Source organism: Strongylocentrotus purpuratus, unplaced genomic scaffold (assembly GCF_000002235.5).
Source record: "Strongylocentrotus purpuratus isolate Spur 01 unplaced genomic scaffold, Spur_5.0 spur5_scaffold_14, whole genome shotgun sequence".
In the NCBI taxonomy this organism is placed as follows: domain Eukaryota; kingdom Metazoa; phylum Echinodermata; class Echinoidea; order Camarodonta; family Strongylocentrotidae; genus Strongylocentrotus; species Strongylocentrotus purpuratus.
The window spans coordinates 13,077,402-13,103,295 of NW_022145599.1; the positions used below are offsets into that span (position 1 = coordinate 13,077,402).

General features: G+C 34.9%; 1 protein-coding gene across 3 annotated transcripts in view; it reads right to left on the bottom strand.

The window, feature by feature from the left end:
* Nucleotides 1-972: 972 nt before the first annotated feature.
* LOC575902 (cytohesin-1) overlaps nt 973-25,894 on the bottom strand; it is a 64,176-nt gene continuing 39,254 nt past the window's right edge. For 2 of the 3 annotated variants that reach the window (XM_030984235.1, XM_030984236.1), the window contains exons 9-13: nt 25,146-25,258; nt 14,830-14,908; nt 12,379-12,450; nt 11,782-11,930; nt 973-1,708 (exon numbers count right to left, since the gene is read on the bottom strand). In XM_030984235.1, the coding sequence (XP_030840095.1) occupies nt 1,630-1,708; nt 11,782-11,930; nt 12,379-12,450; nt 14,830-14,908; nt 25,146-25,258 (492 nt within the window). In that variant the 3' untranslated portion in view covers nt 973-1,629. The remainder of the gene's footprint in view (nt 1,709-11,781; nt 11,931-12,378; nt 12,451-14,829; nt 14,909-25,145; nt 25,259-25,894) is intronic. The other variant, XM_030984234.1, reaches the window with a different exon arrangement.

Sequence of the window (25,894 nt, forward strand, 5' to 3'; positions counted from 1 at the left end):
ACTTTCAAAGCTTGAATGGGATGGGTTCAATACGGTACAAGCAAGACTGAAATGCAAAATCTTATCCAAGAAAACAAAAATTATATGTTCTTTCCCTTTGTGCAAATCCTGTACACTTACTGTAACTCACTGTAGTGAACAAGATTCCAAGTTTACAGCATTATATGGTCCAAAAGACAGATTAAAAAAACTTTGTACATGGTGCATATCGAGATAGAAATTGGAACAAATTTGTTCATGGTAGAAAATGAACGAAAAATATAGAGGTAATCAGTGCAAAATTAAAATAAAATAGAATGCTTATTTCAAACTATAAATCTGAAAATCTAATCAATTCAACTTAACAAGGTGTCCTTGTCTTTCAATTAGCCTACTTTTAATCAATACAATTAATACTTTAAAAGAAATATAAAATGGATTCTGCTTCAAATAATTGAAAATTAATCAAGAAATGAGATTTAAAACAGGCATTCCTTATTGTTGCATTCAACAACAAAAATACTTGAAATGCATTTTGTTTCAATTGTTTTGAAAATTAATCAAGAAGAAATGAGAAATGAGACAAATTTATTACTTGTTGTCTTGTTGAGTATGCAAAACATTTCATATCAAATAAACAGAGGTTATAAAATATATCCTGTATAAATACTACATGTACATGTATATATTATATTTTCAGGTACAGACGTAGTTACCTGAACCCCTATATATATATACATCAAAGAGAAAAAGTGAAGTATTAGACTGAAAATGACACACTCATGTATAGTAGTCGGCCATTTTTTGTTATGAAGAGCATATAGTATAGCTGTTGCACAAAGAACGTCGTATCTCCATCATGAAGAGAATTCAGAGCTACTCTTAAAGACACCATTCTTTACCCTGCAATTGTACCAACTAATACCCAAAGAATCCAATTTATTCTCTTTAAGATGCAAGTAAATTGTGTGCAAATCATTTGATCCAGTGTCCTTGTTTTTTGTGAGTGTTCTTCTTTTTTTTTTAAAGAACAAGACTGGATGGCACAGAAAGCTTAGTTTTCAGTTATTTTGTCTCAGAATTTGTTGTATTGACCAGGCTGGGAGAAGAATAGAATAATTTCACAAATAAGACTTCCTAAGTTCTGCAGACACAATTAATTTGATTGAGTCTTTTATTTTCAGAGGAACACGACTGTATGGCACAGAAGCTTAGTATTCATTTTTTTTCTTTACAGAATTTGGCTGTATTGACAAGATAGAAAAAAGAGTAGGATGCTTTCAAAAATTAAACTTCTGCAGGCACCCTTTCCGTTCCAGCATTGATAACACAGCAGCTTGCAGGCTTGTTATTCATCTATACATTTTCACTTATTGGGGAGAAGGGAGAAGAACAGGGCCCCGTTTCACAAAGCCTTTTTTCAACGACAAATGACAAGAATCAGAGACAAATCTGCTGATAACCAATCAGAAGCAATGATTTCAGTAGCTTCTAACAAAAACTGTCATTTGTCACTGATGACAAGGTTCGTGAAATGGGGCCCAGAACTCTCTATCTTGAGAGTCTCTCCTATGAGTTCTGTTTGCACGGTTCCTGTCCTGGCTGATCACCGCTGATCACCTCCAGTCACCTCTGGTCACCGCTGGTCACTCATGTTTCTGCTTTGTGGGACGCCTTCTTCTTGCGGGCTTCAAGCATCTCGTAGAAAGGATCTCGACTGATACTGGCTCTGTGAGTCGCAAAGAAAAGACAAAGACAAAATGGGAAAGAAAATAAATTAATATCCATTTTATTACTGCCTTCATTAAAGATTTCATAATGACCAAAGAAACATTTTCATTTTTAATGGACCAAATGACAAAAGCTCAGTGGATTCTTTAGTTTTTCTTTTTTGTAGCTATTTTTAATTCACTGAACTACAAGATCATTCTCAATTTCAGTGGTTAAATTTGACTTTTTACGTCACCCACTAACCATTAAGATTGCTTTTAAATGAAATCTACACTCATTAAACTTGATTTTAGAAAGACATATACATATCACTTTCATAAATGATTTCATATTAACCTGAGGAAGGTTTTCAAAGAAGCAAAAGACATTAGCTCAGTGAATTCTTCCCTCTCTCTCTCTCTTTTGTATAGCTATTTTTAATTCACTAAACCACAAGGTCATTCTCAATTTCAGGGTTTAAATTTGACTTCCCTGTGTCAACCACCAACCTTCAAGATTGCTTTTAAAAGAAATCTACACTCATTACACTTGATTATATGACGACAAACAAGGAAGAACCAAGCTGACACACTTTAGCCTTGAAAGCAATAAATTACCAATAATAAGTTCACTCTGTTCTATCGAGTGTGTCAGATTACATCATGGTGACACGATGGACAGATACAACACTGCTAATCCACCACCTGACAAAAAACACTAGCATTTACCTTGAGAAAATAACTTCCCAATTAAAAATTATTAAGTCCATAGTTTTAGCGGTCATTAAGAAAACATTTACGGTACACCTGTTGTGCATGGCCACTTTCCCAAGTTGGCCTTTGACCACCATGAATAGAGACCATTACTGTATGGACATGTTTACAAGGCTTGGTTATCCTTGAGAGTTCAGGTATGATGAGTTCAGTGAGGAAACATTGAGTTCTTCCTGCACAGATAACCAAGGGCATTCATTAAAACAGTAGGACCCGGTCACACATCAATGATAATGACTTGACAGTAATTATATTATAATTATGATGAAAAAAAAACTATACTTATCAAGTATAAATACATGTACATGTATAACTATAAATATTACTGTAACTTAATAAATGTACAATACGGTAACTACATGTGTAACTATAACTATTATTTACAGTAAATCTTCAAAAAAAATGTTATACGATTCTCTCTTCCTAAACTATTGGATCAACTGGAGAAATACCCGGTAAGCATTCATCATCGAATACCTTTTTTAAAATGATCATTTATTATACATGTAATGTAGTTGTAGATATTTTTAAAATGAAATGTGACCGGCCCTTAATTCCATTAATGCATCCCTTCCCAACAAAACACAGCTGTTCAGCAGGCACTGTCTGGAGCCTCAGACGATGAGGAAAGCCTGGGACCCGTTTCACAAAACTTGTCATCAGTGAAAAATGACAGATTTTGTTATAAGCTACTGAAATCCTTGCTTCTGATTGGTTATCGGCAGACTTCACACTGATTTTTGACATTTGTCATTGAAAAAAGGCTTTGTGAAACAGGTCCCTGGACTTGTTTTCTCTCGGGAGTCTCTGGCTCGCCGGCCGGCCAGATCCAGGAGACAATAACACCCGCTTTGAGTCCAAAGACGGGAAATCATTTGATTAGCATAACAGGAAATTTAATATAATGGGCTGGCTGTTTTGCTCTCCCTCTCCAGACGCCCCTAGTAGGTGATGTGCTTGACATCATCCTCGTATTTAATCGCTCGTATTGGACACTACTTTGCGAACTCCAAGGCGGATCAATTAAAGGGAAACATTAATGAACTTTTAGTGTTCTGTCAAATCTGTTGCACATCTATTAATGGGCAGCTACATGTATCTATTCAGGCCAATTTCACCACTTCCCTAATAAATATTTTTTTTGTTTAAAGCTGTGATAGAAGCTGTCGGAGAAGTCTGTCTACTGAGACAATTTCTACAGTTTCCTTTAGGGGGTATTTACAGACAGGTTTTAATGCATGTTGAATTATCTGATAGTAAGAAGACACAACTACAAGGGTACATTAAAGGGAAAGTCCACCCCCAAAATAAGTTTGTTTCGATAGAGGCAGAATAATAAGAAAATCAGGTGAGTGAAAGTTTGAGCAAATTCTGAATGAAAATAAGAAAGTTATGAATTATTGAAGTTGTGATCAATCAAATACAAATTGGCAACTCTGTGACTTATTATACGAGCTTTCCTTCATTTGCTTTGTGCATAATATTCCATAAAATCATGTTTTCTTCGTTATTGATGACGGAATATGTATTTGTTCCTTGCAGGGGGAGTATAGAAACATATTTGCAATTATTATATTTAGGGTGCATGTATGGTTGAAATTTTTCTTGAGGGAAAATGAAAATTTTAGATTTTTTTAGTACTGAGCAAATGGAAGTTGAGCTCGCATGATACGTCATAGAGTTGCCAATTTGTGTTTGATTGATCACAACTTCAAAAATCCTAACTTCCTTATTTTTAATCGGAATTTGCTCAAACTTTCACTGACTTGTTTCTCTCATTTTTCTACTCCTATTAAAACTAACTTAATTTCAGGGTGGACTTCCCCTTTAAATGTTGTCTTTACACTGTTCTTCATTCTGAATGGATTAGTCAAATGTCATAGGTCTCATTTTACCTTCAGCTGACCCACTACATGTAGTTTGTTATGCGGTATCTGTTTAGAGTAAAAATACAACAATTCGGCATCTCTATAAAAGTTGAAAATTATTAATAAAATGTATGTGTTTGTATTGTTATCTTGATATCTAACTCTAAGCTTAGACAACAAGATGGTAATTCCACCTTTTTCACATGGGATATTCAGGAACAATTACTTGCACTTTTGAAAAGCAACATAAAATCAAATCCTGTTGTTCTATTTCAGGTGTCTGAAAGAGAAATCACGAGCACATATTTTCAATACTATTTTGAAAGTGGTCACTTCTCTTAATAACAATACAAATATGAAAGATATTCCCCCTTTGCTGATCTTGATTTGCTTTGTTTTCATTTTTATTTTACTTTCAATACTTTGTTTTCTTGGACATTTATCAAGAAATATTTGTAATATCACTTTCTTCTTTATGGAGACCATATTTTTGAAAATAAAATGGATCCAACATTAAAATCTGACAGGATCTTGCCATAACTGATTTTTCATGCGATGACCCACCCAAGATAAGGAAGCTCTATACAATGTACATGTATACAATCTCTATGATCCTAAGAACTTTCACTGTAGAATACTGGAACGTGACGACTTTCATTTGACGGACGTATACACGTAGAAGGTTCATGTTTCAAGAGATGGCCCTTGGAACAGGAAACAAAGACTCTATGACTTCCTGAATCCCTATTCTTGACAAGCATACACTCCTCAACAATTCACAGCGGACATGGAATCATGCCAAAAATAAAAGATAATAATGGTACATATCTTAAAATGAAAGGGGAGGGGAAGGGGAAATCACTTTTTCTGTGAATCTGAATGTAGGTGTGATAGGTGACTTTTGACTGAAACAAAATTTTCAATGATAGTTTTTTGTTCTCCTTTCAAATATCCAAACTTCATGTTATGCTTTCTTTCTCCCTCCTTTCTTCTTTCTCTTTCCTCCTCTCTTTCCCCTCCTCTCCTTCTTCTTTCTTCTTCTATTTCATCTTCTTCTCTAACTCTGCTTCTTCTTCTTTTTTTTTTTTTTTTTTTTGGGGGGGGGGGATAAGAGGGTTACTGGTGTCACTTTGATTTTTAAATGCAACTTCATCAACTATTAGAAGCCGTGATGAAAGATGAACCTTAATCTTAAGGAACAATAAGTCCACATTTAACCTTTGTTTATGAAAGCTATTACATTATCATAACAAAAGTTATTTGATGCCTATGAAAGCAAAAGATAGTTGGCTAATGGCTAAAAATAAAAAGTGTCATCCTCTTACAGGAATTTCCTTCTGAAACAGAAAGTGAAGATGAGCGATATACTAATTTGGTAAGAAAAAACAATAGGGATATCTAAAATATCTTCATATTACACTAACTATCAAAAGATAAATGACCACAAACAAAAAACTAGAAATGCAATCGTGTCACAACGATGTGCGTGCAATGACGCCATGATTGTACCTGTCAAACGAAAGAGCTTCTCTCGGACTATCCCAAGCAATTTGTACGAAGTCTGTAGCTTCTGTGATATTGGAGATAGGTAGGGTGAAAGAAAGGCTTCAACAGTGACCTTGATGGGATGGTACTGACTATGCCTACGAAGTTTGAGAGAAATTGGGTTAGGGGAAAGAACCTAGAAAGGGCTCACAAGCACTGCGTGCAAAAACCAATGGGATTTGGTGCATGTTCGTCATTGCAATAAAGATCGTTCTGGGGGTCCAAGAGTGAACCCGGTATGCCCCGTAGACAATGCTTGTAATGTATGAGTGGAAAACGTACAGGATCTGTACTATGACCGGAGTTAATTTGTTTTTTCTCTCTCTCTTTATGTCTTTTTATGGGCCGTATTTGGTATCATTAGAAAGAGAATTTCATGGTTGTTATTGTAAACCACTCTCTTTTTTTCTATGATAATCCTATCGAAACAGGTGATGTATAATAGATTTATAGGACAAAATGGCGTCTTAAATGGCCCCCTTGACCAATTTTATAAATCCGGCCACGAGTTTCCCTGCGTATTGCAACTCGGAATGTCACTGCAAAATTTCAAGGAAAGAAAAGGACGTTTAGGGGGCGAAAAGCAGTCTGAAAAAATGATGTCATAGCCGATACGTGTTATAATTGGGCGGAAACTCAGCGAAATTTGTATAGTGACCCTTGTTCAAATGTGATTTACTCAAAATTGTCTGTGTGAACATATACCATACTTGGTATCATTCGAAAGGGCACTTCATTGCGGTCAGTTTGACACCATTGTCATCTGCGCACAATGTACTGCACGCATTAAAGGCGCTATTACGTAATGTATAGCAAATTCATCATTTTTGGCGATAAGTTATTTCTCAATTTTCTTGAAAACTCTATATTTAGAGGGCATTTTTCTTACAGTCGGTCAGTGTTAGGGTATATAATTTTTGTATATGGCTTGAAAGGGCATATCTTCAAGTATCTAAATCCCAAAAAGGGTACGGGTCTGCCAAGCCATAATAAAGATACGGCCACAGAAAGAAAGCCAATTCCCAGAACTTTAGAGGGCGCTATTTATGTTTTGCAAAGCCATTGGAGCGTCAAATTTCGGATGGCTATGTGCAATTATGAGATAAAGATACTGTCAGATTTAGATGCAAAACGGAATTTATATGAGAAAGTTATGGCAGTTTTAGATTATTTAGGGGTCAATTTTTCAAGAACTTGGGAGATTTTTGACGAAGTCGGTTTCAGATTTGAATTTTTAGTACGAAGATGGCATTTTGAAGGTCAGGTTATACGTCGCAGATAAAAAAAACATCTCTTAGACTATCTAGAGGAATTTGTTAGAAGTTTGTAGGATCTAGGATAGTGGAGATAGGAAGGAAAAAAGAAAGGCCTTAAAATGGACCAGAAACGGACAAAATGGCGCCTGGACGTTTATGCATGAGTGATTTCAGAAAACGAAAAAGTAGGTGACCTAGATTGGATATCAGAGATTACGTCTACGAAGTTTGAAAGAAATCGAGCAAGAGAAAAGAACCTAGATAGGAATAACAAGCACTACGTGCAAAACGAATGGGATTCCGGACGACAAGAAGAAGAAGAAGAACCAAGAATATTAATAAGAAGAATGTGAACGAAAACAAGGCAATGACGCAGGTCGTCATTGCAACAAGAATATGCTTGAAAATTAAGTAAAGTAAACTTCCTTTTCTAGTGTCAATTCAATTCACTACACAATATTTCTTTTTTAGGCTGTGGTAATCAAAGACTAGCAAATTCTCCAAACTAAGTTCTGCTGGTTGTGAATTCTCAGTAAAGAAAAGCCATTAATGAATAAATCTCTCTCTAAACGGTAAGATAAGCATACCAGCAGTACTTGTCTCATACCTGTCTTACCTGTAGAATTCTACTCATCTATCAGGCAAGACTTCAATCTATATTGAATGCTGATAACACTGACTGGAGTAAATGGTTTCTCACAACAAACGAGAGATGGTTCATGAAATTCACTGTATGAATCATAAACCCAAGGCTTGACACTAACAAGTGCCTGGGGACACATGGGCACCCAAAATTTAAGTCCAGACTCCCCCACCCCCCCCCCCCCCCCAAAAAAAAAAAAATGGAAAAATGAAAAAAATGAAGAAAAAAAATTCACATAGGGCTCCTGTACACAGACTTTTAAAAAAAAAATCAATCTAAATCCTCTACCCCTAAGGTTGGTGGGGAGCCCTGTATACAGTCTGGTTAAAATTTAAACATTCAATATCATAACTAACATTTTAACATTACAATGGAATAAGTTCACTCCCTTCTATGCTTCTGCCATCTAATTATATAATGTGTTAACCAATCAGATGACATCTGCAGCTCATTGCAGAAAAGTAAGCCTTCCAATTGAAACATTATAATTAAAGCAGCACCTCTTAATCCTTCATTAATAAATCAACCAATTTAGTAGCTCGCAATACACTATCCAACTGTCGGAACAGCTGCCTTATGCAGCCTTGGTGATTTAATATTCTAATTGTTTTGTACTTTCTACCTGGCAAACACAAAACCTTCAGCAGATGAAGAGAAGCAAGGTTTTTCCTGTAATTTGTTTAAAAGGTTTAACCTAATCAAATTATAATTTGGGAATTAGCTATAATAAAATTGCAGTTGAATGTTAATATAATGTAATACAATAAACATGCTTTTAAACCTCCTTTGTGACCATGTTCACAAAGTCCTAGTACACTATAGATAGCTGTATAAATGCAAAAAGGGAAGTTTGGGCTAATTTTGCTTTATCATACGATAACAGGGAAATGATTTTTGTTCCCTCTAGTGCCTGCCATAACCAAATGACCCTCGACAATGACAAATCGGTCTGGAAATAGATCCTGTTGCATGCAGTGAAAAAACCGCTGACCTTAAACGACCAACCCACCGCTTCACGGTTTTCCCCGTCTTTTCTTTTCATTTTGGAATCATGCTGGCCCGTTCCTGTACGTCAACCAATGGCCATGCAGTGTGTTTGGGTGGATCAGGTGGGGCTTAGAGCAACACTGAATCATTTAATAGATATTCACCGGTCTTGTCAAGGACGTTTCCTTCCATAAATACCTGGGATTTCAACGCCAGATGGTGTTGTATCCATGTGAACAAGATATCCTCCCGTTTGGTGCCAGAAGGGCATTAATGTTAGTAAAAAGATATGAGTTAATGCCCTTCTGGCTCCAAATAGATGATATTTATATAACATTGGATGGCTTTGAGTGTGAAACAAGAATATGTTGTCATAGCGAGAGCAATATTTATTTATATAGTATCACACAAAAACAAAGCCATACAATATCATTATCTACATCAGGCTGACTAGCGAAACAACAAAATTTGCCTCAATAATCAAGCAACATTGTATCGATAGTTGAAGTTCCCGGATGACAGAGCAGTACGAAAACAATATTGATCAGTCATCCGGGTACTTGACTAAAGATATTAAATACACTGATTGATTGTACCACTTGGAAGCCTTACTTAGATAATAATGTCTATTATCTGTAATATCAAGTAATAGTACATGTATTGTTAAACCACTAATGGACAGTCATCAATCCAAGCTAATTCATTCCACTTTCTAATACCACTTAAACAAGTTTCCATTACCTCTGCAAACAAATAAAAGACATTTGATTCCATGACAATCAGCATGTTTATAAAAAACATAAGTGAGTTATGAGAAGAGAGTGGTAATACATGTAGCTCTAATAGTTTTACAATGAGCACTGTAGAAGGTTGAGTTTCATTGTCATTATGCAAGTGTGGAAGAACAACAGAGAAAAAATGTTCCCTGAAAAGCATGGCTCTTCAAATGCCTTCATATTCTAAATATGACATAACACCCTAAATATGACTTAACGCCTTAAAAATGTGGGCCTCATTTATATGCCACATGTTTGTGTAGTCCCATATACATCTGTCTATGTACAGTGCTTGCTACTTTTACCATGACTGGGCCAAATTTCTTTATATATTTTGATGATTCCAGAACCTTGCAGTACACACCAACAATTATTAGCTACATGATCAACTTTTTCTAATCAGGTCCACATCGTTTCTTTCACAATGCAATCGCATGACCAGACCTCAACTTTACTTTTCAGTACAGAATCATGATATAATCCAGTGACCAGGGTATTAATGTTGTAAGCACTTTGGCCGGTCATATTGTAACTAGTAAAACACTTTGTAAGAAACAGTTACTACAGTTGTCATGGTCTAATTCTAGAAATACATGCACAATATTAAATCCCATAAAACAGCCTCTTCATTTTCAGTAAAATTTCACAACAACACAAAAATATCAATATTTTTCATCCTTTGGTAATCATCAATAACCTACTAGTCCTCAACTGGTAATCCTACACCTATATGTATTGCCTTTGCCTATAATTGAATCGGTCCATGAACACAGCAGAACGTGACAGGAAATAGAAGCTTTATGTGAAGGCCTTGGCGCAGTCTATGTTCAAAACAATATCTGATTAATGGACTAGCGAGACTAAGATTTCTTCTACATGGGAGGCTAGGACACTAAGAGTGTGATGGAAGGCAACGAGGACAAACATGGCTTCAAGTAGTATCAGATCCGTGAAGTAATTTGAGATTGATGCCATTAAATGGACACCAATTCATGAGCATTTGTGCTTAAAGGTAAAGACCAGTATTGGAAACGCCCCAATTTCAAAATATGAAATGGAAGCTCTCATTACCAATCATGTGAAAGAATATGTTTTGACTAATACATGATGATACAAAATTTGCCGGGAAACTGCCTACTAATTCATATATTTGTTAAATTTGTTTCTCTCATGGTCTGTGAGAGATATAGGGTAGTCCCATATACATCTTTCTGTGTATAGAGCTTGTAACTTTATGAGGAATGGGCCAAATATCTTATCATTTTGATGATTCCAGAACCTTGCAGATGCTAGATGCTAGATGATCAACCTTTTCTGATCGATTCCACAACGTTTCTTTCACAATGCAATAGCATGACCATAACTGGTCTTTACCTTTAAGCTGTCATTCTAGTGAACCTTTTTTGATTCATTTTAATATGTCGTTCATGGGTGATTATGTAATTGCTTGCATTATAATAGGGTCTTCCATACACACAGCCATTACTGCAATTGATATACTTGAAGATTTCAGTATGTATTTATATGTGTGAAGCGATTTTTTTTTTTTTTTTTTTTTTTTTTCTTTTTTTTTCTTTTCTTTTCTTTTTTCTTTTTTTACTAATCACTGAGATTTGGATAATGATTCTAATCACATTGAAAGTATGTTTCTAATCAACAACCACAAGTTTATGCTGTGGTGTGCTGTGTTATGAAATAAGAACTTCTAGTTTCTATACGTCCCATGTATCTATGAAAAAAGAATACCAACAAATATTTAAAAAGGTGAGATTTTAATCATGGATTCAACTTCAAACTTTCTCTTTCAAGTGAAAGAGTCACTTATCTAGATTTTGTCTTTACATGTTTTTTAAACTTCCGATATTCTTTGTCCAAAGTACTTTTTAAATCACTTTAGTCAAGGTCATTCTACAGCACATTGGATGCTATGAGGAAGAGTCCAATCATCACAGCATGACAAGGTTACCGTTAGTATCATTGAAGTGAACAAAACAGTGTAGATAATATATAACTGCATGTACACATGTTATCCCACTAGAAAAGGAAAGTATGGCAATTGTTTACAATCAATCAATAGGCCCTGAAACTACTTTTAAAATACTTTCTATTGGTCAAACTTTCAATACCACTCAATGCCAGGATAATAGTGATGTATCCCTCCTTCTCTTTTAATTCCACAAACTTTCCAGGATATGATATCCGACAAATTACACGCGAGAATCTAGTCTATTTCAAAATACTTACTGCAGTGCGTGTATCCATTCTTTCCTCTCATCGTCGGTCGTTGCTGACATGCGATACGATGTATGTCTGCCCTCTACCACCCGACCATCACCATGCGTCTTAGCGGCCTTGATCACGCTCTTGTTTGTCGTCACCAGCTCAAAACATTGCTACAAGGATAAAAAGACAAAATAAGTATAAAACAAAATTTGTGAAAAGAAAAAAAAATGATCATATTGGTGTTTTTGCCTTTTTCCTTTTTTGTTTGTCCTATTTTCCTGTATTCCCGAGATCGATGGACCAGTATTGACGAAGGTCAAGCGAATCATGAAGTGATTTTTGTTTGTCTACACAAGCATCGGGTGACTGCCTGTCAGAAATGTTTGGGGTTTGAATTTATGATTTTCATTTCAGTTACATTCATTTACCCACTACAATGCTAGAATGCTTTATGAATACTGTTGAAGAACATGGGATAACAAATTACAAGATTTTACTTCTAATTTTAGGATGGAAGCAAGACCAATATTTTTTTATGGCAGACTAAATCCAAGATAGTCTAGCTTGATAATTATCACAATGAAATGAAAAGCATTGAGTCACTGTAGTCCCACTTACTGCTTTTCTGTTATCTTCTACTTCCTGTACTTGAAGGTTCTCGAGTGGAATGATGCCCTTCGGTTCACGATCCTAAAATAAAGAGGGGAAAGAACATCAAAGAAAGAATTTAAATACAATTATAATAATATATTCCGATTTTCCAAAACAGTCAATATCAGACAATGACCCCTTCATATTAGGAGTTGGATTTTTCTTTATTTTGTTCCTCTTAATCTGATTAATTCTTATATGTGATGATTGCTCACATGTACATACACTTCCAATTTCTTGAACTACCCAATAATTAAAGCTGATTTTCTTATCTCTCTATGCTCATTACTCAGCCCCTATATATTTTCTACCAAAATCTTTTGGCATATGTTTTGGCATAATTGTTATCTTGAAACATTCAGTGTAAGTTTTGTTGGATTCTGTGAGAATTTATTTTCTATCATCAAGGTTTCTTCAAGGTTTCAAGGTATCATTACCAGAATTGATTGGGTACCTTGAGCATTCAAGCTTTCACCATTCTAAATATATCTGAATTTAGTTGCTAGTTGAATGATGGATGCCAGAATTTGGAAATGACGTACACATTAGGTAACCTTTGATGGATCGAGGCACGATCTCATTTAACCATTCAAATCTCTGTCGCTTCAAATCTTTCTCAAGTGAACCGAATAACTTGAACCAAACTCCATGGATTTATAGTTCCCATTTATGATCTGACAGACAGACAGGGGTGTGAGGGGGAAGGGATTTAGAATTGACAATGTGACTCGGGGTGTGAAGGGGCGGGCTGTCACATTGTTAGGAACATGCACTGGCTTCATGTAGGAAACAAACAACAGATGATGAACAGGTGGGACTATGACACTCATCTTTTCAATTTCAATCTCTCTCTCTTCTTAACCATCTTAGTTCCAATTATACTTCACCTTTGCATTTTTCTAGGTGATATTTTCAAGTGTTCTCCCGATGCATTACTTGATAATCGTACAATCCCTCCATTTGTCATACTAAAACGTCATTTCAATTTTCTTTACTTAGGTTCTCTTCTTTTTGTCTCCTCACTAATTTTAAAATGTAGGCATATTGTGTGATCTGTTTGTCTCTTTCTCAAACATTTTACTCAACCTTTCAACCTCATCCTTTCATCTGTATGATTTATGACTGGAAATGTATCATTGAAGCTATCCATTTAATCCCCCTATCCCACACCCTTTTCTGTTCCCCCTTTATCCCTCCAAATCCCCCCTTCTCTCTCTCTCTCTCTCTCTCTCTCTCTCTCTCTCTCTCCTTTCTTTCTCCTTATATCTCTCTTTCTCTCTCTCTCACTGTCTCTTTCTTTCTCTATATATCCATCTCTCTTTATCCTTCTCTTTCTTGCTCCATTCTTTCTCTTTTTCTCTTTTTTTTTCTTTCTCTCTTTCTTACTCTCTTTCTCTCTCTCTCTCTCTCTCTCCCTCTCTCTCTCCATCTATCCCTCCCTCTCTCCCCCCTCCCCTCCTGTCTGCCCCCATCTCTATGATGAAGGAAGCCAAGTGTTTCTTTCAGGGTGGCTGAACCCATGAGTCACTTCTCAAAGCAGCCACAAACAGGAAGCTGTGGCGGCGATAGGTCAGTCAGGTACCTCAGGTGTTCATCTAAGCTAAGCCCCCTGTCTACCCCTTACCTCCTTATACGTAGTGTCAATAAGGAGCACAGTTTCCCGAATTACCATCATATTTCATACTCATATATCAAGGCCTCTTCTCAAAATCTTCATTGAAAAAAATCATGTATGGTTCATAAAAGTGACATTTCTGAAAGAATGAATGTATGATTTTTCTTTCTTTTTCTGTTACAGACCAGAAAAGGAATGGTGGTTGAGTATCAGCTATAACAAGCCCAAACCCTTCCAAGATAGAAGATTAAATTTGTTTTTAAAATAAATGATGAGTGCAAAGTTTAATCTCTTATCTCGAAAGCAAAGAAAACAACATTCTTTGAATTTCTCAATGATGTAAATTTAAACTGTCTCACTTTCAAATACCGGTACTAGTATTTCATTGGGTAGAATTTCATCAGTGTTTGACTTTAATGCTCGAGGAATTCACAGGTTCATCTGCGCCAAAGAGCCAGAAGGGAATTAACTCTGTGTTTTAAAAAAAAAGAGTTCACACCCTTCTGGCCCAGGGCCCCCGTTTCATAAAACTTGTTATCAATTAAACAAGCTCCGATATCGGTTACAAGCTACTGAAATCCTGGCATTTGATTGGCTGACAGCAAATTTGCCTTAACAATTTAGCATTTGTTATTGATGATAAATTTTATGAACCTGGGCCCAGACGCCCATTTCCCCATCGATTGGGCTAGGACTTCTATTATCAACCCATTGCTTCCTGAAACCGGGTGTTCCCTGTGTTAAGCCTATGGGAATAAGATAATTTGGTAGTCAATAGGTTAAAAGCAATGGACAATACTTACTGTGGTGAATTCAAAGTAATACAGGCAGTTGTCCGTCAGGATGAACCATCTCCTCTTCCAGTTCTTATACCTTCCACCTATCAATGCAATATCAGAAAACTTATTCGTTAATACCGACAAAATAACAATATATCAGGTACATGCATTGGAGAACTGTACCCTGGGCAGTGTTTCACGAAACCGTCATTAGTACAAGTTCACCGAAATCTTATTGAAATGTGTGTATTAAGTTTAACACGCGTTTCAATGAGATGTACCGTAATTAACGGTGTATTAACCGCACCTTTTTGTCGCCGGAAAAAATTAAAAGTCGGGGGTGCGGTTTCTACAAGGTACATGAATTTTTTTAATTTTTTTTTTAAGGGCGAAAAAGAGGGGTGCGGTTAATACACGAGGGCGGTTTATACAATGTTAATTACGGTAGGTGAACTTGTACTTACGAAGGTTACATTAAAACGGTGCCCAGGGGTAGAAAAGAGTGCATTGTGTGTTGTTGAATGGAGAGCAGTTGTTAGTAATAACCGACCCACCAAAGGTGTGAATTGAAGAAGAATGTCACTCTGTGAAGGACAACTGAGACCGAGTTCAAAATGATTTGGTTTTCTTTTCCTTATTACGTACACTAAGGGGAGGTTATGATATTAATTACATTACTCAAATAAGTGACACCTTCACCCTAGCCATCGATTCTCCACCACCACCCCCTATGAACAAAATAAAGCTTTTAATTGTCTATCTCAAGATCTGAGACACCATTCCAAATGTAGCTGCAATATTGAGACATGGATGTTTTAATTTAATCATCCAATAACATTCCAGAAAGAGTTTGGTATAACATGAGTGAATCAATTTGATTTTTTTTTACAGAATGACTGTTTTCTCAATTTTTAATTTTTAATTTTTCCTTTTGCTACTCATAAATATCTTGATTTCTAATTGTTTTTCAAGTTGTAACAGACAAAATTCTATTCTCCTTTTCCGTTCCTTTCCTTATTCAACACTATTAACCACATTTTATTTTTAAACCTCATAAAACCATAATTACTACCCCGCACTGAAAGTGAAACCGTATGGAGACAAAAAGTGAAGTGATATCTATAATAATTTGAAAGACTATCCCATAATCACCTCATCATTCAAAGTCATTAAGTATCAAAATCAGAATTCTTGATTTTGTAAGTGTGTAGTGTGTACATTATAAATCTGTACAGTCATGAGCATGATACGGTCAAACCTGTCTATAAAGGCCACCCAAGGGAAACAGGAAAACTGGCCACTGTAGAAAGATGGCCTTTCTAGGCAGGTTAATATACAATACATATTTCTTCCTCGAGGGAGGTACTACATATGACCACTATAAACAGGTGGTCTTTATAAACAGATGGTCTTTATTGAGAGGTGGTCCTTATAGAGGTGGCCATTCGGACAGTTTTGACTGTATTACCTAGAAATGAGAATCAGCCAAATGCTATTCTCATGAAATGATTGATCTGTATTCCCTTTGGTAAATGAATGTGTTGTGCCAATGATATATGATTAATCGTACGAAAACCACCTTTTTCACAAAATGAATGTATAAATGAATAACCTTCATGTTGTGCCTTGAACCCCAGGTGCCCTTTTGCCACCAATATGGTATCACATATCAAATCATAGTCCCAGCAACAGTTAAAAAAACAAGGCCAACTTTAAGAGGGGAGCTGGGGAAATATTGGGGTACAGCTTTTTTTTATATTGGCAGGGAACTTTGCTACACATTGATAAAAAATAGGTTTTCACGCAGAGATCTAAACAAATATGGAGGGGGGGGGGGGTAAGGGGACTGAATAATGTGTATTTTCTACCAAAGGGGGTCAAGCAGAGAGCGTATTGCAGCTAAGATATAAACAATGGTTTTATTTTGGAGCGATATACCGGTAATGCTTAAAATAATTTGAATACCGGTAATGTGAAGACGCCGACATTGGGAAAAAATAAGGAAATTCATCTTTGCAAACACAATAACATCCGCAATTCATATGTAAAAAGGGTCAAAATAAAACAAAGCTAGAATTATTGGTATAAGATTCAAATATCATTTTAAAATACACAAATAATTTTCACAACACTCCTGCAGATATTCATGTGCAGAAAGAGGTAAATGGCGGGGAATTTGAGAATTTTACACAGAGGGTTTTAACAATAAATCTATCACACTACATTTAAAAAAAATGAAAGCAAAATAGTTTTCTAGTCTACACATAAATTACTCAGCAAGTGTACGGGAAGAGGGGCAAGCAGATTTCTGTTGGCTTTTAACAAGTGCGGATTGAGATTGCATCAGTATTTCACATAAAGCTCTCTTGCAGATTATTAGATGAGTTTGGACAGTGGGAAAGATTAAACTCTGTGGCATTAAAACATTGATTCTATCTTTCATATTAATCAAAAATTTACAAAACGAGAGGAAATTATGAGATTAGGATGACTCAGCAACAACATTTCACCCCCCCCCCCAAAAAAAAGGCAAAAAAAAAAGATAAACTTTAAAATAAAAAATGCACAGGCTAAAAAGAGGGGTACATTTTTGTCCTGATATTCATGATTAATTGAATTGAGAATGCATTCTCATCACAGAATTGCAATGAACATTGATAATTTTGTTGGTCATGTACATTATATTCACAAGTGTTAGACCCCTGTTATCAATGAAAACATTTTCATAGAACACAACAAACGTTAATGAAATTGAGATTTTGATATTGTTTGACTTGGCATAGTCCCACCAAAGCATTTTGATGATCAATGCTTGGCTATTTTTTTTTTTTTACAAGATTTTAAAAAATGAAAAGGGAATTTATTTCTACAACTACACACTGCATTAAAAAAAAATAATAATTGCATCAAAGCTGGGCAAAGAAAAATTATACATAAATTCAACTGCTGTCTGTTTCCAAAGTAAAAAAGGACGATATCAACTTTACCAAAAAACGTAGGTTGAAAGACAAAGGGGATGTTAAGACTTTGGAAAAATGGTACAAGATAACGCCCTTCTGGCTTTTGCCGGATGATGAGGCAATACTTGATTAAACTCTGAGCAAATAGAACCTGAAAATTTGTAAATATGTTAAGGTGACACCTTACAAAGTCCTTCATAATTTTCATCTATCATGCATATCTATAATACATCTTATTTATACTCAAATTCTTCTATTTCTACAAGTCCAAGCTAACATGATGCTAATTGCCATACCAAAATAAAATATTTTCACGATGCAAGAAAGAGAATCAGGAGTATCTCATAAACTGAAGAAAAAAATTATAAATCATAAGAATCCTAGTACACTCACTAAAATAAAAATGATAAACTAAGAATAAACTATTTAAAGAATTAACTTAATTAGGAAAGAAATTTTAAGGCATGCTTCACTGATAACAATTAATCTGACAAAACATGTCAAATATCAAACAGATTAGTACCAGGAATTTTAGAGACATACCCTGTATATTGCACACACTAAGCAATCCTACCATGACCACATTCAAGAAGAAATCATGTTTGAGTAAAATTTGAAAGGATTTAAATGTATCATCTCTCTAGTGTTCCAAATAGTTGTCAAAGATTATCAAATGACAAGGAGAATAATGAAACAGAAATCAGAAAGACATGATATTGTTATGATGCATAACTGACAAGTTATTTTCTCTGACCAAAAGTTGGGAGAAAGCTTGTGATCAATTTTAAATCTTTTCTGTTGAGATTGTATAATTTATCATTTGGTAACTTATTCTGATTGTCCCATTCACCAAAATAGTGTCATAAACTACATAAAGTCAGATTGATTAGTGTGTGTTTGGCACAGTTCACAAACCTTTTCTACCAACTCTTTAAGTTCCATTCAAAATTAAAAAACAGAATTTACATATCAAACAAATATTGCTTTAGAATGCAATGCAAAAACCAAAACAAATTAATAATACAAAACATAATAGCAGTTTACACCATTGAGACTGAGTTACTCATAGGTTTCACAAGGACAATTACAATTTCTATTTTAATATCATTTCTTAAACCTTTTTTTTCTTCAGTTGATTAAGTGCAAAGAACAAAACACTTTGCACAAATTAATATATATGCATATAAATATAACTTGTGATTAGTTTCCCCTTTAAAATTAGGGTAAAATTAATCAACATTTGTTGATATCAAGTACATAATTTATAGATACATGAATAGATTTTTAATAAAGAAAGAAGCTGTAAAGCTGAAGCTAGAGATGTCACAGTGAATGAACTGTTACTGTTCACAATTTACCTACATGTACTTGTATGAACATTCTGATTTTACCGTGTCAAATTTGTAAATATACCACTTCATCAGTGTAAATTACCAGTGTTAATTACAGATTCTAAACAATCTACTCAATATCTTTAGGACGTCATAACTCCTCCGCAAGAAGCCACTTTACCGACGTACATTCTGATTTTACCCATGTAGATTACCCTGTTTACCAGTGTAAATTACGGATTCTTAATAATCTATACTCAAGTTTTTAAGGACGTCTTAACCCGTCCGCAAGAAGCCACTTTACCTGCTAGTGAACCTGGAAAGGTTCTTTTCTGGTCATTGCTAAGAAATGCAGGCAATATCACGGAACAGATCCCATTAAGGACTAGTGACAAGAAACGCTCATAAATTCACAAGTTCATGACATTAGAAAATTACCCGCACATTTTATATAAGAGCAACACCCATGATCAAATTCGCTTTTCATAAGTACTTACAGTTGTCAAAATCATGTTTTGAAAAGGGTATCTTTGGCTATAAATGCGTGGGCTCTGTTTCGAATCATTTTCATTATCATATAGATACATTTCATCTATATTTTATGCTACGAAAACACCAGGAAGTGATAGTGGTAAACTGTAGAGCAGTATATTCAGAGGCTCCCCAACTGCGAGAATGAATAGAACGAAAGAATCGAACACATGTCCACAATACATCAACCAACCAATCACTTTATCATTGTTATCATGTAGTGACTAAGCCATTGTTTTAAAATGACAGTTCACAACTTCTAGACTCGTCATCAAGACAATTTTAATTTGACAGAGTTGCAATCACTTTCTCTTTGTCACTATCCAACCCCTTGGCATTTTCTTCTCCCCCCCCCCCCCTCCCCCCTCCCCTGCCAAAAACAAAATTAGCCGTTCTCTGACAATTGCAAATTGGCCTTCTTTATTCCATATCATGTTTGGAGGCAGAAGGGAGTTAGCTCTGTATTAAAGGGATCCGGTAACTTTGTCTCAGATTCTGAAACAAAATTCTGGATTTAGCTCATGATGCAATGATAATTATAAACCTTTAGGTCAGTCAGGAGAACCCCATGACTTTTACAAGCCGATCGCCTGTCTGATTATCAAGATATTTATGATTGGAATTACAAACTTTGAAAACCGTTTGCCTGATGGTTTTCATAACACTACAGTCTACTGGGGAAAACGAGTATGGTAAAACCGGTCACTCAAAGATTTTTACTTTTTTGAGGCACTTCTTGATCATTTTGAAGCGCAATTTTTTTAGGGCTTCAATATCACACCATATCACAGACACTGATAACACGTAGGGCCGTGTATCTCAGATTTAACATTGTTAAACGATCCCTTTAAAGATTATGAGTTAACGCCCTTCTGGCTCCAAACAGACAATATGCCCTTCTTCAGTTTCTCCTCTGAATAATTCCTTGCCAAACTCTAGGCAGCTTTACAAATTTCACAAAGGCGTCAAAATATGACACATTTTTTATACTGCTTGCATATTTTTGCACTTCCTGGATGGTAGATTCCTAAAACCTTTTCTTTTAGAAAGCTAATAAAAAATGTTGCCAATGAGCTGAAAATATATCATCAAATCTTATATTTTGCTACATAGGAAATGTAGCGAAGAGAAATCTAAAATTTTATGAGATATTTTCAGCTCATTGGAGCATTTTTTTTTTATTTCCTGGATTGTAGATTTTCCAATGAACTGGAAAAAAATCTTATATTTCTCTTTGCTACATTTCATATGGCGTGTAAGATTTAAGAGAGCGAATGAATGTGCCTACGTACTGACAATTCTTCTCATCCATCATTAACTTTGTCAATAGAACATCTGTTTTTTTCTGTGTGCAATTTGGCTGGATATTAACAAACAGGAAACAAGGTGGCATGACGTCATCGGCGAAACTGTCTTACGGTTGTCGTGACGATTGATTGCTACAATATCCCATCTCGTCTCGTCTGCATCGATTCTGGCACTTTTCAAATCATCAGAAAGCCAACCAAGTGTCTCTCTTTATATGAAGCTTTGAACCATACATACTACATGTATGCACATTTGAAGTTAAAGGTAAAGACCAGTTTTGGAACCCCCCCCCCCCCTCTCAAAAAATGAAATGGAAGCTCTTATCACCAATATGTGAAAGAATATGTTTTGACTAATATGTGATGATACAAATTTTGCCGAGAAACCGCCTACTAATTGATAAATTTGGACCTGATAGATATCGTGCAAGTGTCGCGTAGTCCCATATACATCTTTCTGCGTACAGTGCTTGTAACTTTACCAAGACTGGGCCAAATTTCTTATCATTTTGATGATTCCAGATCCTTGCAGTACACACCAATACTTATATGCTAGATGATCAACCTTTTCTGATCGATTCCACACCATTTCTTTCACAATGCAATCGCATGACCAGAACTGATCTTTACCTTTAAAATCTAAGTTGTTACCATATGCATTACAGATATATGATATGTCATACACTATCTTACATGCCTTATCTTATTCAAATTCAGTTTAATAATCAAACATTTGATCTTTAAGAACTCTTTTGTCAAAATAAACATCATATATCATGATAAAACGTTTGTGTTGATGTACAAATTGATATACATGTACATGAGTAGTGTAAAGTCTTATCAAATCATACTGGAATTTTGATACACCTCATCTGTTTATTGGACTTTGTTAAACAAACACTACATCACTTCAATGCAGATTGCAGATATTAAATATCATTACAACAACATTAAAACATCTTATGTTAACATGACAATGAACATCATTTCAGCTTGGACTACGATACCAAAACACTTTTAATACAAGAACATTTGTCTTAACTGTAACTTTAGAAACAAATTAATCTATACCATTTCTAAATGTATATGCACCTCTATTTTTATATTAAATTATTAAAGTCTCAATGATGTCAAATAACTTCCTGTGCATCATAAGAACTCAAAATAAAACTGAAAAGAAATCATATGATGCAGTTGCAAAAATAATTAAATGAATTCATCCCATCACCACTTTGTTAATCACAGCATGCACCCAGAAATTAAATAAAGATGGTGGTGAAGAGCAAAGAGTGATAACTACTTTTTTCTTTCTAAGGCGGAAAAACAGAGAATGTAAAACAAATGGTGTAGGGAATCAAAGGGTGAGAAAACAAAAGTGAAATGAGCAAAATTAAATAACTGAAGTTGAGAAGCTAGCAAAAAGAACAAAAGGGCTTAGGAACAGACTAATCAAGGGCTTATTATTCTTCAATTTTTTTGACAGAGCGATTTTAAAAAGTATGCATAAAGATGATGAGTAAAACAAAACACAAAGGCAAAGAAGAGAGTTTGGATGAAAACGAGAAGATTAATAACATGCTCCCTCGCACCCAACGATTAAAACAAAAAAACAAACACGAACACGTTGCAAGTCACGATATCGTCAAAAGTTTCCGGCAAAAACCAACAAACAGAAGAGAGAGGAGAAGAGAGAGGAAGGTAAATCACAATCCGCGGTAAAACGGCATTGTGGGTAATGCACTGACCTCCTAAGGGTTGTCACACCGCACCCCAAAAAATTAAGACAGGGAACCACCACACATGCAAATGTGTGTAGGTATGCATGTGGGTCGCAGGCAGGCAATAAACGAGTTGGGGAAAAAGGAAAGAGAAACATGTATGCAGAGAAGAGAGAGGAAGAAAAAGTCATAATTGGTGAATAATGTAGGGAATCATTTTCTGGACAATTAATAAACTTGTTTCAATCAATTATTGTCCTAAAATCAAGATCCCATTTGAGAAATCCAAAAGAATGCAATGTCTATATTCTATTTGTAAAATTTTGAATATATAAACAATTCATTATGTTGCAATTGCTACAAATGACGGAAAAGAAAATTCAATACCAACATGTTATTGTTAGCAAAATGTCGAAAGCAAAAGCTTTAATGAATAAGAAAGTAACCCAAAATCAAAACATAATTTTTGGTTGTTATGTCAAAAGCAAAACCTTAAAAAATGTATGAGAAAGTAATGAAATCAAAACATAATATTGTGTTGTTTTTAAAAGTTTCTTCTTAACTGAATTAAAAATGAAATGTCTTGTAATGACCCCCAGAATAATCAAATTAATTCCTGTGTAAAAGTTATGAAAAAAATGGATTGTTCCATGCAACTGAAACACATTCTAATTTTGACTTTGAAAATGTATGGGAAAAAGGAGTCCAAAATGCCAGAAAGTCACATGTACATGTCATGTAGCAAGGGGCTACATTTTTAAAAAGTATCATCTCTAATCTAATCTGATATAAAAAGTGGATCATCTCATGCAACATTTAGAATGAGAGAAAATTTCTGATGAAAATTGATTTATATTCAGTCTGGTTGCCTGTATTTATACACATAATGCATGTAACACATTGCACTGCATTGCACATGATCAACCCATTTCAAACCGTATTATTTGCACCACATAGGGACTGGGCCCAACCTAACCTTCTCGTGCTTAGTGTGTACTTATTGTAATTCAAATAGTGCATTAGCAACTTAAAAGCCAACTGCAATATGTTACAGAAATTATCCTGATTACTTATATCAACTGCAAAATGATTCAGTTTGTTACTTCTGCTAGTTTTCTACCTTTAACAGAACTATTTTGAGAGCAGCACAAGTGTTTCCCGGTACTACTAGGTGCCAAAATCTGTCATCTAATAACCCATAACTCTTTTACTCTCTTTATTTCTCTTTAAATACTGTCAGGAAATAAGCTGAATAGAACGAGGAAGCTAGGAAGTGAGAGCTTTCAAGAACAATGCATCAGACCGGAAAAGGAGTTGCCAATTTGCTAACTGGCTTGCTCTGTGTTTGTTTCTTTCTGTTTCCCCAGATCTTACCTTCCCTAAAATCCCCCTGAAAAATGTCATTTGATGATAATTTTGATAGCTCAAACATTTTTATGGCCAAAACATACCCTTTTTTTAGAAACATTGAATTACTTTTTGCTGTATAATAGTACAAAGGGAATCCAACACATGTTTTCTATTGTGCGGTTGTTAGGATCAATTGTATTTGTTAGTTTTTCAATTGAAAAACATTACTGCTAGAAATAGATTACAACTGCAATTTTTGCGATTTAAATTTCAATCAGTTATGGGGGCTTTCTTTTCTTTTCTTTCCCCTTTTTTTTAAAAGATAATTTTGTTTTACTACTGTTACAAATTGAGGGTCTCCCTGTCATAACTAATCCCAAAACTTGAAATCAAACTTTCAAATGGACCACTTTAGAATTTGGGGACAAAAACACATCAGGTACATTCCAGAAGACTCACAAAAGATTGTTGTAATCACAAAATGAAACATCATTGGTATATATAATTTAGGAGATGACTTTCTACAGTGAAAGTGGTTAAAAAATGATGAATATGATTTGTTTGGTTAGTAGGAATCACTGCAAACCATTCTCCAGATATCTACGGATCAAATTTAATTGAAGCAGTTTTATTTTTTACTTGAATTCCTCTCACCACTGTCTTGTTAATATTAATCATGGATAATATATCATAGAAGCAATAATTTTGTCTTCTTATTGTGAAATCTGAATATAAAGATTTAGTGAGTAATTGATGTCAGCAATAAAATATATTATATATTATATATGCATATTTCTCAGGAATTAAGTGTGGCAATGCATATAAAAATACTCCTTTTTTCACATTTTGTTATAGTTTGGGAGACTATCAAGTGAAGTGTAACTGAATAAGTTTTAAAAGCATGCAATATATCTACATAATAAATGATGAATAACTCTAAAAACAATTAACTTGGATGATAAATCAACAAAATGGTGTCACTGAACAACAAAAAATTATAAATAAATCATCTTGTGATAAATAAATGATAAAGATATTTAAACAACATATTTTTTGGAGGAGGATGTAAAGAATTTCAAATTTGGAGTGATTCTAACCCTGATAATCCTCATCATTCGTCTTGAATTTGAGACGGAAATCTTACCTTGCTTCATCAACCAGCCCTCTTTGTCAGGGTTGAAGAAGGTGTGCGTCAAATCATTCCCATCATCCTCTGGGATCTTGAACGGTTCGTTTTTGATGCTCTCATATAAGCTCTACAAAAAAGAAAATAGTGAAGAAGAGATGCGTTGATTAATTTCAGGGACATGGCAACAATGTTTTGAATCGAGCAAGCGGTGTTAGAAGAAAACCTGCAGACCATGGACCCATTTCACAGAGCTTTTATTCAATGACAAATGACAAAATCAGTGACAAATCTGCTGATAACCAATCAGAATCAAGGATTTCACTAGTTTATAACAAAATCTGTCATTTGTCACTGATGACAAGTTTTGTGAAATGGGGCCTAGATAAATAGTTTGCAAGAAACTTTCAACAAGCAAAAAACAAAATGTATACCACTTATAAAGAGATGTTTTAAAGACTGTATTCATATAGTCGAGAAAGGGAAAGAGAAAGGGAAAAAGAAAGAGAAAAGAAAAAACAGAAAGAGAAAAGAGAAAAGCAAAGCAAAGAGAAAGAGGGAAAGAATTGGGCAGGGGGTGTTAGAAGAAACCTGCAAACCATATGAATAGTTTGCAGGAAACTTTCAACAAGCAAACAAAACAACAACAAAAATCATACCACTTATAAATAGATGTTACAAAGACTTTATTCATATAGTCCAGAAAGGGAAAGAGAAAAAGAAAGAGAAAAAGAAAAGAGAAAAGAGAAAAGAGAAAAGAGAAAAG